This window comes from Cydia splendana, chromosome 11 (genome assembly GCF_910591565.1).
Source record: "Cydia splendana chromosome 11, ilCydSple1.2, whole genome shotgun sequence".
NCBI classification, from domain to species: domain Eukaryota; kingdom Metazoa; phylum Arthropoda; class Insecta; order Lepidoptera; family Tortricidae; genus Cydia; species Cydia splendana.
The window spans coordinates 19945941-19963936 of NC_085970.1; the positions used below are offsets into that span (position 1 = coordinate 19945941).

The following is a 17996-nucleotide window of genomic DNA, read 5'->3' on the forward strand; positions in this document are numbered from 1 at the left end:
GGAGAACTTCATCGCGTTGCGTGGCTCTCGCGTCGCCACGCTTTATACGACATTGTTGAACTGGAGAGCGACGACAGTGTAGCATCCGACGACGGCGAGACACGCCGGAATGAGCGTCATGTTGACATCTATACCACCAAAGGCTTTAACCTCTATTGGTCTTATTGTGACAATTCGCAAAAGTTCTTTTACTACCTTTAGCTTCTTTACATCTGAAATGGTTAAAACATTTATTTAAAGCTTTTATGTTAAAAAAACTCAAAATGACAAGCGATAATCTAACCTGCATGTTCGTCCGCTTGTTCTAGTACGAAAAGTAGCTTTAAACAACGCGTCAGATCGTTAGCGCTTTTTTGTACATTCTGCGCTGCCTGGGCTGTTGCAGACGTTATCCATATAGAAAACAACACCCCAAGGAAAAACGGTAATATTCCATAAACGTTGTGGTGACCCTCGAAAGAAAATAACACAATTAGAAAATAGCTACAATAGTTTTACTTCATACCAGTGATGGAAACACCTACTGTGAGATCATACGCTACCACAGTGTAGCATATCTTTATATAACGTAATACGACGATACAAAACGATGAAGCCAACTGTAATATAAGGAAATACACATTGAAATAAACAACGTTTTTAAAATATCTAAATTACCAGTAAAACTGTAGATATACCTGTATTCCAAGTATTTTATTAAAGAACATGGTGCATTTTTTGACATTTATATAATTTTGGCGCCATTTCTCTAAATTTATTGTTGGTATTACGTCGGTTTCTTCACAATAATATGAGGTCCTTTCAACAACAGATCTCATAATGCATTGCAGTTGTTCAGATATAGTATGGAATATATAGCAAATAAAATTGTGTTCAACATGTAAACGCAGCAAACTTAGTGCTCTGCCGAAAGTTATCATCATCTCTTCCTCTTTGCGGAGTACAATGTGTACATCGAAAATCTTGGAAATAATTACCATCAAAAAAAATAAATAAATGTATGACCATAATCGCAGGAGGCCAATTTTGAAATGTGAAGCCAAGCGTTTGGAATATATGTTGTCATTTAGAAAATCGACGAGTATATCGTTGGAGTTTAAGCAATTTAATAATTTTACATAAGCTTTCGAATAGTAGCAGGACAACAAGATAGAAATAATGGAATATAGCTGAATCACGCATGTCAAATATGCGTATTTGAAATTGTTCAATTCAGTATAAATAACGTATAAACACAAAGAAAATTCCATGGAAATTACAGTTGAGGCAATTGTTTTTTTTAACTTGCTAAATGTGCTAATATTTTTGTAGAGACCAAAAATGTTTTCGGTTAATATATGTATATTAATTGGCTTCAGCCCGATATTCATTTTAATACTTTATGCTTCGACACCGCTCGCGGGTAGTTTAAACCTTTTACTGTCACTTGAGGTATCGTCAAAAATAATAACTAATACCAATTATTTTAAGTGTTACTTTAATTAAATTAGTAGTTAACTGGATGCATTATATGAATTGAGTATTTTTAATTAATTAACAAGATAAGGAACAGAATAACAGTAGGTACCATCACGCTCCGCGATTGTTGCGCCATGTAGGGTCCGAGCTAAATTGTCTGTTCAATACTTACGTTATAGAATTTCCAATTTAGCAAGAACCCTAAATGGCATAACAATCCCGTGTGGTGACTGTACATACTGAGCATACATATTGTGTACACACACAACACAAGCCTTAATGAGCTTCCTGTGGGGCTGGGTCGATTTGTGTTAGATTGTCCCATTATATTTATTTATTTATACAGGGGAAAATTAATTTTGAATTGTTAACAGTTAAATCTGTGTACTACGAGAGTTATGTCAGCCGTGTGTTATGAAAGAACACTGAACTGAAGCCAAGCATAAAATATAAACGCAAACTTCATTACTATAGTAATTACAGTTCGATTCCTTAGTATACTAGGTATATACATTTAGCAAATAGGGGTCATCCATTAATTACATCACACGTTTAGGGGGGGGGGGGGGTCAAGAAAATGTGACATGTTGTGACAAGGGGAGAGGGGAGTCACAAACTTTGTGACGTCAGTTTAACTTCATCAGTAACCAAAATTTTATTTTAATCATTTTATTTACTGTACAGTTCAAAAACAAGTTGTTGGAACGATAATCGTTTTTATTAGTTTATTTTTTTTTCTTAATCAGTTTTGGGTTATAAATTTACTAATATTTTGACAACAAAATTAATAATACTTAATTCGATTTGCCGATTTCGTTGAAAAAATGTGACGTCACACCAGGGGGGGAGGGGTTTGCCAAATGTAACCAAGTGTGACAAGGAGGGGGGAGGGGTCAAAAAACCTTGAAATTTGTGTGACGTAATTAATGGATGACCCCATACCGTTAATAAAAAATACAATAGATATATAAAAAAATACAATGCAATATTTCAAAATATTTTAATAATTTTTGAACATCTCAAGATTTTTTCACTGAATAGCCTTATATTTATCTCGCTTAGCAAACGCAGGTACACTTAGTCCAATATTTAGTTATCCAGATGTGGTGAATACTTTACCATCGTATATTCACCAAAACGCACGAATGTGTTATGCTATTTCAGTCAGTCTCAGCACAAAAAGTATTGAGGTTGACTGAAGTAGCATTGGCAAATACGAACGTAAGTCGCTCTCGTTGTTGCAGAGTTCGAAAATACCGTGTGAAGTGTTGCAAAAAGAAAGTTTTCTTTTCCCAAAAAGGGATTTATTTTATTAATCAATAGTACGTAAAACACAAACAGAGTTCAACAAATGAACAATGTCACTGTCACGCCCGTCACGCCTTAAGGCCAGCGCAAACCGGCGGAGCGGAGCGCAAATCACCGAGGAGGATTTACGCCGCGCAGTGCACACCGGTGAGGTAAAATCCCCCGCAATACCGCGAGCGCCCGCCAGCCCGAGTGCTGGCGGCCGGCGCACCAGGGAGCACTTCGGCGCAGGCCGGGGGATGCCGAGGCATGCCGCCGCGTGTACTCTATCACTAAGAGATTAGTTACTAGTGTGCACGAGTTCTCCCCCGTCGTCCCGGCGCTACTCCGGCGCACTCGGGAGGCCTCGGCGCATGCCGGGGGATGCCGCGGCATGCCGGCGCCTACCGCCGCGGTATCCTCTAGCGTGCTCCTCGATGCCGCGGAGTAACAATCCTCCGTGATGCTCCGAGGTCGGTCTCAAAGCATTTAAATTTATACCTGAAGGTAATTGAAATATACTGCTTTGAACCAGAAAGGAAAAGTCAATCGGCGGAGTGGGTCTTTCCTTTTGAAGGCTTGCCGACGAAAGTTAAAAAAAGACGAAGCTCTGGTAAGAGAATGGTTGCTCCTTTTTTCGGCAAATCGGGGCATTACACCACTGTTCCGCTTGAAAAACAATAGACAGTAACTGCAGATTGGTATGTAAACATGTGCTTGTCCAGAGTCCAGAGTGTTTGACAAAGTTCGTGAAAAGCGTCCCCGTAGCAAAATAGACCTCCACCACGACAACGCGTCGGCACATTCCGCCAAGGCAACGAATGCGTATTTGAAGGCTTGAAATGTAAAATTAATTACTCATCCGCCATATGGCTATCGACCTCGCACCATGTGATTTCTTTTTATTCCCAAAAATTAAAGATAAACTTAGAGGTTTACGATTTATAAGCCCGGAAGTGGCAGTGAATGCTTTCCACAAAGCCATCGAAGAGGTCCCTAAGGAAGACTGGACCTGTTGCTTTTCACAATGGTTCCAGCGAATGAAAATGTGTGTAAATAGTGAGGGTGTACTTCGAAAAACAATAAATATGTCATAAGGATAATTAGTCGTCTCATTTATCAGAATCCAGAAACTTTCAGTATGGCCCACGTAATATATTTCAGTGACAGAAAGTTTTAAGCAGTATAATGTTATATCTACTTTCTTTTTTAATTAGAATAAAATTAGAAGAAACTGTTTAAATTTTATGGTAAGAGTTTTTATTGTTGTGTGTTTGAACTCTTTTATTGGCTGTGTGGCATTCCACATTTCAGGTCATTAAGTTATACGACATTGTTGAATCGGAGAGCGACGCGTTACACAATGTTGTTGAACTGGAGAGCTATGATAGTGTAGCTCGCGACGATGCTGAGGCACGCGGGCATCAGTGTCTTGTTGACGTCAATACCACCAAAGGCTTAAAACTTTTATTGGTCGCGTTGTAACTATTTGCAAAAGCTGTTTTACTATCTTTAGCTTATTTTCATCTGAAGAGATTAAATCATTTATTTTGTGAATTTTATAATGTATGTTCATTCGCTTGTTCTAGTACGAAAAGCAGTTTTAAGCAACGCGTCAGAGCGCTGACGCTGTTTTGTACACTCTGCGCTGCCTGTACGGTTGCATATATTATCCACATGGAAATGCACACCCCACCGTAAAACAGCAACATTACATCCCATCCCATTCCCTCGAAAGAAAACAGGGCTATTAGAAAATATTTAATGTATATTTATTTTTAAATAATTTAGTGGTAGAGACCTACTTTGGGCCCATAAACTAATGTACTGTAGCATGTTTTAATATAGCGCATTAATATGATACAAAACGATGAAGCCAACTGAAACAAAAAAATCACATTAAAACAAAACACATTCTTAAAATATCAAAATAAACAGTAAAATTGTAGATATACCTGTATGCCAAATATTTCATTTGAGAAGACAGTGCATTTTTTGACATTTATGTAATTTTGGCGCCATTTCTCTATATTTATTGTTCGTGTTACGTCGCCTTCTTCACAATGATATAAATTTCTTCCAACAACAGATCTCGTTATGCATTGCAGTTGTTCAGATATAGTATGGAATGTAAAGCATATAAAATTGTATTCAACATGTAAACGAAGCACACTTAGTGCTCTGCCGAAAAGGACAACCCTTTGTTCCCCTTTGCGGACTACAATGTATACATCGTTAATTTCAGAAATTATTATCGTCACAATATAAAGAAATATATATCCGCAGATGCGCTTGAGGCCAATTTTAAAATGTGAAGCCAAACGTTTGAAATATATCTTGTCATGTAAGAAATCAACAAGTATATCGTTGGAATTTAAGCAATTTATAAATTTCATATACGCTTTTGAATAGTAACAGGACATCAAAATAGATACAATAGAATTAAACTGAAAAAAGAAAGTCAAATATACGTCTTTAAAATTGTTGGATTCAATAGTATAAATAACGTATATATGTACACAAAGATAATTCAATAGAAATTATGGTGATTGCAATTGTTTTTCTTAGCTTGCGAAACGTTCTTATATTTTTGTAGAGACCAAAAATGTTTTCTGTTAAAAAAACTATATCAATTGGCTTCAGTCCGATATTCATTTCTAATACTTTATACTCTTAGCCCGCTCGCAGGGAGTTTATGTTCGTTAATATCGCTTGAGGTATTACATGATTCCAAAAACAATAATGAATACCAAATATTATAAGTGCTACTTTAATCAAATTAAGTGACAGTGGCATCGTGTATATGAAGTAGGTGTTTTTAATCAATTAACACAAGCTAATGAACGGAAATTGGTCGAAATCGCTTTATCATTGTATGTATTATTTAAGTAAAATAGATAGTGCTGGCACTGCATTGTCGAAAATGCTGATGTTGATTCTGTAATGTTGTCAATCACTACTCTAAACATTTTAGATTTATTAAATTGTACAACGGGACGGGACTTAATCGCGTATTTAAGGTTTAAGATTTACCAGTCGCAGGGAGCCTAAGGACGTTATTCCATTCCAGTCACCTGACGTTTATAAAATTGATTGTAGTTGTGGTTGTTCCTATATCGGAGAAACAAAGCGCACCATAGCAGAAAGAGTTAAGGAACATATCGCAGCTGTCAAAAATCGTCAGGTGAACAAGTCTGCCGTGGCTGAGCATTTACTGGCGTCAGGACCAAACCACTGGATTGAGCTGCATAACCCTTAAATCCATTCCACGGATCACCATTTCTACAGTAGAAAAGTGCGGGAAGCCATTGAAAAAAAAACATTGCAATTACCTACAATCGGGACGAGGGTTTTAAGATATCATCCTCATGGAATCCAGTCATTAGTAAATGTAAGCGGAAACGAATAGCGACAGTCGATAAATTGAATATCGTCAGTGTTGTGTGTCGACAGAGTAACATCCCTAGTGCGCAAAACGTTCAAACTGATAAACAAGACCAAGTGCGGGTAGTTAAAAAACTCGCGCGGCTAGAAGATATTGATATCAACTTTAGCCAGTCTTCTCCGAGACCAAGGGGACAACCCCTTGGTCTCGGAGAAGAACATCGGGACATCGGCATCGGAGGTAAATCTTAAAACTTAAATACGCGATTAAGTCCAGTTGTACAATTTAATAATGTGTAGAAATCGTGAAAGTTTAAATCAATTCTTTTTGATTAAGTATATATTTGAAATGATTAAAGAAAGTAGGTAGTTAATACTTCGCTGGCCCTATATTACAGGGTTCTATGTTTCACTTTTATCGAACTGAAATTTGACCATTGTCATAGTGACATTACTTAAGTCGAATTAAAACTTGTAAATTGAAAATGTAACATAGAACCCTGTAATATTGGGCCAGCTTGTTGATTTGACACGAGTTATTACATTAAACATATTAAAATTGAAACTATGTGCTAAGTAATCGTAATAAGTAAATGTTTAATAAAATCACAATAAATTAACTTATAAACTGATTAGGATATGAATCAAGAATAAAATTGTCGTTGACACAAGTTTTTTATGATAGAGATTGTCATCGGACTTCCCAACCTAGAGAAGAAATTATAGTAGTGTATTGTAGGCCTTATACGAGCCCCGATGCAAATAAGTTCGTCTAGTTCTGCACAACAATTTGTTTATTCTAATAAATTTTACACATGAACATAAAATGACCCAGTAATGTGAACCATCATAGTAATGTTTAATCTAGTTTATTTTGAACGTATCATAAAATTGGATGAGACTTTTATTGCTGAAAAAATGTACTTTTCTAAAACGTTGTCCAAAATGTCCGAATCATGTTGTCCTCTCCTACAGCACTGCTGCATGCATGGGCTTTAAACAAAATTGTCAGTACATTGGCAGAGCCGTGTTGCTTTCCCTAGTAATAGCCCTTTTCATATCTGTTATAATATTCCTACCCGTCAAATAAAATTTAAAAGTCGTTATTTTTTTTATTTCAGTACAAACGGTATTTCTTGTATTTGGATTTAGTTATTGTAGAATATTATCATATGAAGTTAAACTACATTAGTATTAAGCATTAAATACTAGTGATTTTTACACTTAAACATTCTTTTTGTACAAATGCGATACCCTCAAAAAATGGTCTTACTATTAGACGAAAACATATGCATGCATCGGGGCTCGTAGTCGCACGCTCTCGCACTTATACCAACCCTTCTTATACATGATGTAACTATGGTAGCAGTGAGCGCAGACATGGCATTATTAGGTAATTAAACACACTTGAAATTAAAAACGACAGCAAAACTTATTTATACTTATTTTATTGAATAATGTCCATTTGAGTTGCATGGGTAAACTAAACTGATATATAAAATCACAATTAAAACTATGGAAAATAATTAACTACTAAATATATAAAAGTTTTAAGTTAAGCCCCCGCGGTACACTTTAAATTATGGAATTTGGAATTTAAATTGTTATATTCTGAAGAATTACAGCTGAAATTAAAATAAAATAAAAAAGTAAGTACCTAACTAATCCGCCCCGCCACAAGTTTCGTCATACAAATATTATAATAAGTATAGAAAAATATTATAGGTAATTTAGGTGTTAAGAAAACAGTTAATTTCGAGCTGTAATGTCCAGGAGGTCCAGTTGAATGATTTTTATTTTTTATTTCCTGAGTGGCATTCCACATATTACGTCCTTAAGTTACAAGACATTGTTGAATTGGAGAGTGTCGTATTATACGATGTTGTTGAACTGGAGAGTGACGACAGTGTAGCTCGCGACGACCGTGAGGCACGCGGGCGCTAGCGTCATGTTGAAGTCAATTCCACAAAAGGTTGTCACTTTTATTGGTCTTAATGAAACTATTCGTACTAGCTGTTTTACTGCCCTTAGCTTATTTTGATCTGAAATAATCAAAATATTTGTTAATTACTTATAGGATAAGTTAAAAAAAATATTTTATAGGTATAATTTAATAATTAAAAGTCCATTTAAACTCGTAATATATTAAAATTAAACTAATTTTACGTTAAAGTTAGTTTTTTATATTACTAGTTAATAAAAGAAATAATTTTATTTAAAAGTTAAAAGAAATTAAAACGACGACGTAAATCTCACCTGTATGGATATTGCCTTCGCCACGTGCGAGTATTTGTTTTAAGCAGCGCGTGAGAGCTGCGGCACTGGTTTGTATCTTCTGCGCCGCGCGAACCGTCGCACACATCATAGAAATTGAAATCAATATCCCAAGTACATAAGGTATTACTCTCAAAACGTTTTGGTAGCCACTTATTTTGATACCAAACAAAACGGCGGTGTAGCATATCACAATATAACGTATTGCGATGATACAAAAAGCCGAAGTGAGCTGCAACATTTAAGTAAAACACATTAAATTAAACATTATTACAAAATATCAATATGAACCAACAGTAAAGCTGTACCTGTATACCATAAATTTTATTAAAGTATCCTGTGCTTTTTTTCACATTTGTGTAGTATTGGCGCCATTTCTCTAGATTGATCATTTGAGCGCTATCTTCTTGATAAAATAATTTGCTTCTAACGACAGATCTCATAATGCATTGCACTTGTTCAGATATAGTATGAAATGTATAGTAAATACAGTTGCATTCAACGTGTAAACGCATTATACTTAGCACTCTAGCGAGAGTTAATATCCTTTCTTCTCCTTTGCGGGATGAAATGTACACATTGAAAACTTGGCTGATAAAAAACATTAAACAATAAAGAATAGTATATAATCGAAATAGGCCAATTTTAAAATATCTAGCCAAACGTTTAAAATATATCTTGTCATTTTGAAAATCAACCAGTACATCATTGGCATTTAAGCAACTAAGAAATTTAACGTATGTTTTCGAATAGTAACAAGACAACAAAATAGAAAGTATAGAATTTATCTGAGCGATACACGTATATGCATCTGTAGAATTGTTGAATTTAGTAAAAACTATATGTCGCAGTCGGATCGTATAATCCGCCGTATTACATTACGGCTAGCCGTTTTCAAAAACAGGGGCGTTTTGAAATGCGGCGGTTTAACGATTAGCCGGATTGAATGCGGCTGAATGAGAATCCGCCGGAATGTATTCGGCGCCATACGTTCTTCAACGCGGCTAGCCGTAATGTAATACAGCGAGTCATTAGCCGCCGCTTTGACAGTTTTTAGTTCCCATTTTTAACACCCGTGGCGCTGCCTGACAAACGCTGGGGTGTCCATCAAATCTGGAGTTCGTCGGACTGTTTCTTTTCAAAAAACATTTCTTTCGCAACTTAACTAGACGGAGCCCCGCTTCGCGGGGCTCCTATTTCTGAGCGGTTTGCCCTTCGGGCATCTGAAGCTACCTAACGAACCTAACCTACCTACCTATTGATTTAGTGAGACGTCCGTGAAAACATTACACTTTGGGGAAAAAAGCGTAGGTAGGTAAGTAGGTTAGGTTCGTTAGGTAACTTCAGATGCCCGAAGGGCAAACCGCCCAGAAATAGGAGCCCCGCTTGCGGGGCTCCGTCTATTTAAGTTGTGAAGGAAATGTTTTGGAAAAGAAACACATGTAGTGCGGTGGGACCATGGTAAAAATAAATTAAATTGCAAATATTGTCAAACTCCGGTTACGTAGGCGACCGAAAGAACTGGTCACTCTACAATCTAAAATAGTAGTACGATGCGGCTAAACGTTGGCCGCCTTATTGAAGAACGTATCGCAATGACAATCCGGCTAATCGTCGAACCGCCGCATTTCAAAACGCCCCTGTTTTTGATAACGGCTAGCCGTAATGTAATACGGCGGATTATACGATCTGACTACGACATATATACAAACTCAAAAATAATTCAATAGACATTAAAACCACTGCTATCGTTTTTCCTATTTTGCTAAACGTGCTAATATTTCTATAGATCCCAGATACGTTTTCTGTTAAATTAAGCATTTTAAATGATTTTTGCTTGATGTTCATTTTATTATATTTTATGTTCCTCTTCTCATGCTACGACAAGCAGATATGTAGTAAATATTTGTGTCGTGAGTTATTACATTGTCTTCAGAAATTTTGAAAGATTACCATTATGTGCTACTTATTTATTCATCAATCTATCAGTAAGTAAATGTTTAATACATAATAAATGTAAGTACTTAACTGTTAGTTTAATGATGTCATTAGTGAAGTGCACGGGGTACAAAATGAAATAACTGAATTAAAACTATTGAGACAATAGTTCTATTTTCTTTTTCAATTTATCTCAAAATTGAAGTTTTGAGATTACATAAAAATTACCGGTATCGTATCGTAACGTCATGTAATTATAATATTATTATTAATGATTCTAGCTTTTTCTTGTGATTTCGTCTGGCCGCTCTGGCCATGCTAAGTTTAGGGTCCTTGGACGGGGGCTATTACATGGTCTAATAAAACATGGTCTTCTCTTCCCAGAGTGACACGGGCCTACGTCACAATAACATGGCCACTTTATTTCAACATAACATGTTACATGGGTACAGTATACCTATGGTTAATAAGTTAAAATATTTCTTTATAATTTTATTTTTTTCATTTATATGTATTTTATCTTAAATTTTACAATAACACGTCATTTTTAATTATTCGTTAGCAATATCTTCCGATTCACGAAATTAATTTCTGGCGAAACAACCGATGGACCGGCACTCTAAAAGAAATCACTCCTAATCATTCAGCCTTCTGGAAAATCACTCGCTCCCTAAAAATAGACAAAGTAACAGCCATTCCACCACTCAATAGAGGGCCGGGCTTACCTCAGGCCTTCGAGGACCACGAAAAAGCAGAATGTTTAGCCGAAAGTTTGGAGTCCCAATGTTCCCCTAGCACTCAACCCACTGATCCTGAACATCTTCAACTAGTCTCTGATTTCATCGACGAAAAACAATCTGAACCACTAGACCAACCTCCCCTCCCTATAATAACATCCATAGAACTAAAAACACAAATCAAAAATCTTAAAATTAAGAAAGCCCCTGGCTCCGATGGCATTTCCAACAAAATTATTAAAAACCTACCAGACCCTATCATTTCAGTCCTACTCCTAATATTTAACATGTCTCTGGCACTCTGCCACTTCCCAGCTCGCTGGAAGCAGGCGGATGTCATTGGCATCCCAAAACCCGGTAAACCCCGAATTGAACCTGAAAGTTACCGCCCCATCAGCTTGCTCCAAACCTTGGGCAAATTATACGAGCGACTCATCCTCACCCGTCTCCAAAACCATCTGTCTGACCACGGAGTGATCATCCCTGAACAATTTGGGTTCAGGGCTGATCACTCCTGTGTGAACCGAATTCATAGACTAACTGAACATATTATTTTTTGGATGACCGGCTGGGGCCGCACCATATCAACTGGTGCCATATTTTTCGACATTAGTAAAACGTTCGATAAGGTATGGCATCAGGGACTAATTTATAAACTTCACAAAATAGGACTCAATAACAGACTGACAAGACTACTTACAAACTTCCTTAGCAACAGATCCTTTAAATATAAGTTGAAAATTCCAGATCCACTTCACATCCAATAAGAGCAGGCGTCCCCCAGGGCTCCTGTCTCTCTCCTACCCTTTTTTCAATCTACATTAATGACATTCCAAGGCTCCCCCAAACCAACTATGCTTTATTCGCTGACGACACAGCAATTTTCGCGACCTCCCCACGTCCCGGGACGATTTTCCGCCTTCTGCAGGTTGCATCCGATGCCCTCGGGCATTGGTGTAGACTGTGAGATAAAATAAGAATGAAATATGGGTTTAATTGAATAAATATAATTTATTGACTTCCAACACAGAACGTATCGTGGCTGCCTAGCAGCGCCATGACACAAGGAGTGATAGAGCGAGAAGCTGATATACCTGTCTCATACAGTATATATCCAACCTTATTACATTGTTTACAACACTGTGGAGGGTGGAATTGAATCCCGAAAAAAGTGTGGGTGTTGTCTTCTCCCGTACATCCACCTATTCAAAATTATTATCATCGATTCCCAATATCACACTATGTGGGCAACCCATTCCATGGCAACCAGACGCTAAATACTTAGGAGTCATTTTAGACAAAAGATTAAATTTTCAAAAACACATCAGAACCGTTACAAACCGAGCTTCCTTCTACTTAAGTCGCCTACACCATTTACTAACTAAAAACAGCGGAATGTCAACTAAAAATAAATTACATATATACAAAGTAGCAATAAGAACAGTTTTTTTCCTACTCTTCAGTAGCATTTGCCCAATCCTCGAAACGATCTATACACAGCCTTCAAACATTACAAAACAAATTTCTTAGAAAAATCGTGGGGGCCCCTTGGTACGTCAGGAACAAGGACCTCCATAGAGACTTTCACATTCAAACGGTGGCACAGCACTTTAAAGGTTTGAGTATTTTTTTTTTTTTTTTGAAAAAAAAAAAAATGAAGCCTGCCTACACGTCCGGTACAACCTCGGGTCGTATCCAACTCGCGCCCAGCACCATGCCCCCGGCAGGAGCACGCGCGGCCAGCACCTTCTAGTCGTGCCGTCGCGGAGGCTAGCTAAGGTTCGAGGAACACTCGGTGTACTGGGGCCTAAAATTTATAACTGTCTTCCAGCTGACATACTAAACACGCCCAGCGATGCAGTTTTTAAAAACAAGGTTAAGAATCGGTTACTAGTTTTGGCTTGTTACACAATTGACGAATACTTTGAAATGATATCATTGGCCCACTCATAAATATTGTAATACTTAGTCAATATTAAACTGGCAATGGCTGTGCAAATATCTTACAATTAAACTTAAACTAATAACTAACTGTGTGATAAAAAAAAAGATATATGATTTAAAAATGTGACATATTAGTTATAATATATTTTTATGCCTGACATGTAAAATTCTGTGACTTTTACCAATAAATTTCTGATTCTGATTCTGATTCTATGATGACGTAGGCCCGTGTCAGTTAGGTCATACGCGAATCTCGGAAGAGAGTACCAGGCGGAGTATATTATTATACCATGGGCTATTAGTAAGCATTATGTAAGAAGCAAAAGAGAGTACCATCATCCAGTTTTTTTACTAAGAACGAAAAACTTTTTGCGATAGCTCAAACCTGCATGATCCTTCGCTTGTTCTAGTTCGAAAAGTAGATTTAAGCAACGCGTCAAAGAGTTTGCGTAGTTTAATTTGCAGGGACACATACAGAAAAAAATGTCTTGCACTCTGAAATTATTGGAGTTAATCTGAAGATATATCTCCTCAAGATCGTTCGAGACCTCCAGGACCTGGCGCCTTGTAACATTAATGTGTTTTATAACTGCAATTATAACACCACCACCACCACTCTGTTTGCGTGAGGCTTGCGGATTACGGTTACGTCGAAAGAGATTCTAATCAGTAATCACCTGTGACAACATCTGCATCATGTATGGATTCGTTGAGCCAAGTCTTAACCAAATCATAATTAGAGAATAGCAAATTCAATTTTGATTTGAGACTGCTACAGCCCTGGTAGTAAATAGAAATATAATTATTATTTATGACTGAATGCTTTATTAAATCGGAAAGCGTCGAGGCGTGAGAGCGACTCAGAGAGCGACGATTTACTCGACATTTTTGGACTGGAGAACGTCGTCGCGTTGCGTGGCTCCCACCACATAATAAATAATAGTACTAGGTACAGAAGACTCACTCTCTAACAAAACGCGTCTGTTACGATCAGGACAGGTATGGCCGCTAGGTGGCGACAGCGCCACGCGCGGCTTATGGCTAGCCACCAAAATTGGTGTGGAACTGATGTACTTTTAGCTACCTGTAGCAAAGCGAGGAAATCGCGGAGTGAGCCACGCCTGCTCCCACGTCGCCACGCTTTATACGACATTGTTGAACTGGAGAGCGACGACAGTGTAGCATCCGACGACGGCGAGGCACGCCGGAATGAGCGTCATGTTGACTTCTATACCACCAAAGGCTTTAACCTCTATTGGTCTTATTGTGACAATTCGCAAAAGTTCTTTTACTACCTTTAGCTTCTTTACATCTGAAATGGTTAAAACATTTATTTAAAGCTTTTATGCTTTAAAAAACCTCAAAATGACAAACGATAATCTAACCTGCATGTTCGTCCGCTTGTTCTAGAACGAAAAGTAGCTTTAAACAACGCGTCAGATCGTTAGCGCTTTTTTGTACATTCTGCGCTGCCTGGGCTGTTGCAGATGTTATCCATATAGAAAACAACACCCCAAGGGAAAACGGTAATATTCCATAAACGTTGTGGTGACCCTCGAAAGAAAATAACATAATTAGAAAATAGGTAAAATAGTTTTATTTCATACCAGTGATGGAGACACCTACTGTGAGATCAGACGCTACCACAGTGTAGCATATCTTAATATAACGTAATACGACGATACAAAACGAAGAAGCCAACTGTAATGTAAAAAAATACACATTGAAATAAATAAAAAAAATTAAAATATTTAAATTACCAATAAAACTGTGGATATACCTGTTTTCCAAGTATTGTATTAAAGAACACGGTGGATTTTTTGACATTTGTATAATTTTGGCGCCATTTCTCTATATTTATTATTTGTATTACGTCGGTTTCTTCACAATAATATGAAGTCCTTTCAACAACAGATCTCATAATGCATTGCAATTGTTCAGATATAGTATGCAATATATAGCAAATAAAATTGTGTTCAACATGTAAACGGAGCAAACTTAGTACTCTGCCAAAAATTATCATCATATCTTCCTCTTTGCGGAATGCAATGCGTACATCAAAAATGTTGGAAATAATTGCCATCAAAAAATAAAAAAATATGCATGACCATAATCGCAGGAGGCCAATTTTGAAATGTGAAGCCAAGCGTTTGGAATATATATTGTCATTCAGAAAATCGACGAGTATATCGTTGAAATTTAAGCAATTTAAAAATTTCACATAAGATTTCGAATAGTAGCAGGACAACAAGATAGAAATAATGGAATATAGCTGAATCATGCATGTCAAATATGCATATTTGAAATTGTTCAATCCGGTATAAATAACGTATAAACACAAAGATATTTCGATGGAAATTATAGTTGAGGCAAATGTTTTTTTTAGCTTGCTAAATGTGCTAATATTTTTGTAGAGACCAAAAATGTTTTCTGTTAATATATTTATATCAATTGGCTTCAGCCCGATATTCATTTTTAATACTTTATGATTCTACACCGCTCGCGGGTAGTTTATACCTTTTACTGTCACTTGAGGTAGTTGAGGTGTCGTCAAAAATAATAACAAATACCAATTATTATAAGTGCTACTTTCATTAAATTAGTAGTTAACTGGATGCATTATCACTTTCAGTACCAAGCGCCTCATTCCAGTACAAAATGAACACACATAGCGTGTTCTTGGCAGTGAATGTGTTAGATATATGAATTGAGTAAATATTATTAATTAATTAACAAGATAAGGAACAGGATAACAGTAGGTACCATCACGCTCCGCGATTGTTGCGCCATGTAGGGTCCTAGCTAAATTGGTTGTTCAATACTTATGCTATAGAATTTCCAATTTAGCAAGAACCCTAAATGGCATAACAATCCCGTGTGGTGACTGTACATACTGAGCATACATATTGTGTACTGTACACACACAACACAAGCCTTAATGAGCTTACTGTGGGGCTGGGTCGATTTGTATTAGATTGTCCCATTATATTTTTTTAATTACATAAGAGAAAATTAAATTTGACTTATTAACAGTTAAATCTATGAATTACGAGAGTTATACATGTCAGCTATGTGTTATGAAAGAACACTACATCTGTACATCATCTGTACACGACGTTGCCGAGTTTGAGAGCATCGCGTCGCTCTCCGTGTATGCGACGCCACACACGACATCCTTGTAAATAAATATCGAGCGGCTTTGACGGTAAAACTAAATTAATGAAATTATGCTCAAACGAAAGAGCTTAAAAAAATAACAGTTTTGAATCGACAACATATATCCGCAAAATTCGTATTGTCGCGTATTATGCATTTAAAAGTGAAAAAAATTCGACAAACAATGCTAAAGGTTCAATTTGTTGGTTGACATTTGACAGCTCTATGGTTTTGTTCAGAAATTGTAAATATTTTTGCGTCCAGCATGCATGTTGGACAGATTGCTGGTGAGAGTGTGGGTAAGCCTATTTAATAAAAAAACGACTACTGTCACTGCTCTGTGTAAGAAGACTTATAGTTCGTTTTTTTTAGCATTAGAAAGAAGGTAAGCGATCTTGAAATGTCTTTTAATTGAAAAACGCTGTTTAAAAATCAGTAACTGTTACTTATGAAAGCAGAAGAATATAAATGATCATATTAGATTCATAATTGTTACATAATTTTGCCGTGACTTATTTTTAATACGTGTTTTTCAATTAAAAGACACATCAAGATTGTTTACCTTTTTTCTAATGCTAAAAAAAACGAACTATAGAAGACACTGATGACAGATGAGACTGTATTGTGCATTGATTGACGGATAAAACCAAAACTTTGTGCTTTATTTGAACTTAAGTTTAATTTTCAGTAAAGGCATGGTATAATAATATACTCCGCCTGGTACTCCATTCCCGTCTTTTCTAGGTCACCTAACTGACACGGGCCTACGTCATCATGCGACAGCGCTATATGATAATATGCGATAGCGCTATATATAGCGGCCATGTTGTTGTGACGTAGGCCCGTGTCACTCTGGGAATGGAAGACCATGTTTTATTAGACTATGAGTAAAGGGTCTAAATTTTTGTGACTAATCTAAGCCCTCCTTCGTGTACACGCTCAACGCAGCTGGCCAACTTTATTGTCACGCGTGCAATAGACTATTTAAGACCAAGTTTGGCCTGGCCAGCCACATAAGGGCTCACGCTAGACAACGTCAACGATTTATTTGGGGTCGCCGTCATCGAAAACGATGAGGAGGACTATACTTACTAACGATGACACGGCACCGACGCGTAAAACAAACCTATACCGAAAATCGTGAGTATCTTCAACCGACATAATTGTTTCAATCTTTCATTAATGTTGTCATGTTGTTGATACATAAGTAATTTTGCTACTTGAACAAACCTTATTAGCACAAACGCTGAAAAACAATGCACCGTCAGCAAAACTATTAGTTTAGCACTCCATACAAATCAAAGAATATAATACTCACTAGGAGGTCTGTGCCTTCGAATCCTAACCTGCCAAAACAAGACAATATGGCGGACGAATGTTTGAAATGTCACCGTATTTAAGAATTATTTCGCTTAAAATTTAGTTTTTTCTTCGCAAGTGTGATGAAAAACATTGTGTGTAACTCCGGGGGTAAGCATATTGTAAACTCGAGTCTTTAACTCCCTCCAGCCTGCGGCTGTCGGGAGTTATAGACCTCGTTTACAAAATCTCGCTTACCGACGTTGCACAATGTACTATTAAATGGAGACGAAGAGCAGGACGGTATTATAAAACAAAGTTAAACATCATGGCCCGAAGACCACCTAAATGATGAAAATGTATTTTCTAGGTTCAGTTATTTTCAAATTTGTATTAAGGGGAGAAATTCCAAAATTAAAATTCAGATAAAACCTTTAATGTTTTAAGAAGTTGTAAGTCATTTCAAGTTTTAGGCATTTTGAAACAATAAAATGTTTTGAGAAGAATGTGTTTGACAGA

The 17996-nt window shown here is 36.8% G+C and overlaps 1 protein-coding gene across 1 annotated transcript; it reads right to left on the reverse strand.

Annotated features, from left to right (window-relative positions):
* Window positions 1-4101: 4101 nt before the first annotated feature.
* On the reverse strand, window positions 4102-8079 carry LOC134795179 (uncharacterized). The gene is made up of 3 exons (XM_063767011.1): window positions 8008-8079; window positions 5036-5192; window positions 4102-4202 (listed from the first exon to the last, which is right to left on the reverse strand). Exons 1-3 carry the CDS (start codon window positions 8077-8079, stop codon window positions 4102-4104), a joined length of 330 nt encoding a protein of 109 aa, XP_063623081.1.
* Window positions 8080-17996: the final 9917 nt, after the last annotated feature.

Bases quoted from the DNA above. Each gene is read 5' to 3' on its own strand.
- LOC134795179 (XM_063767011.1), bottom strand. From the start codon at position 8,079: ATGACGCTAGCGCCCGCGTGCCTCACGGTCGTCGCGAGCTACACTGTC. The intron at 5,193-8,007 runs GTATAATACGAC...TTCTTTTTTCAG, and splicing joins CTCTCCAGTTCAACAACATC to TTTAATTCTATTGTATCTAT. The intron at 4,203-5,035 runs GCATCTGCGGAT...AAAAGTTTTAAG, and splicing joins TTTTAAAATTGGCCTCAAGC to CCTTTGGTGGTATTGACGTC.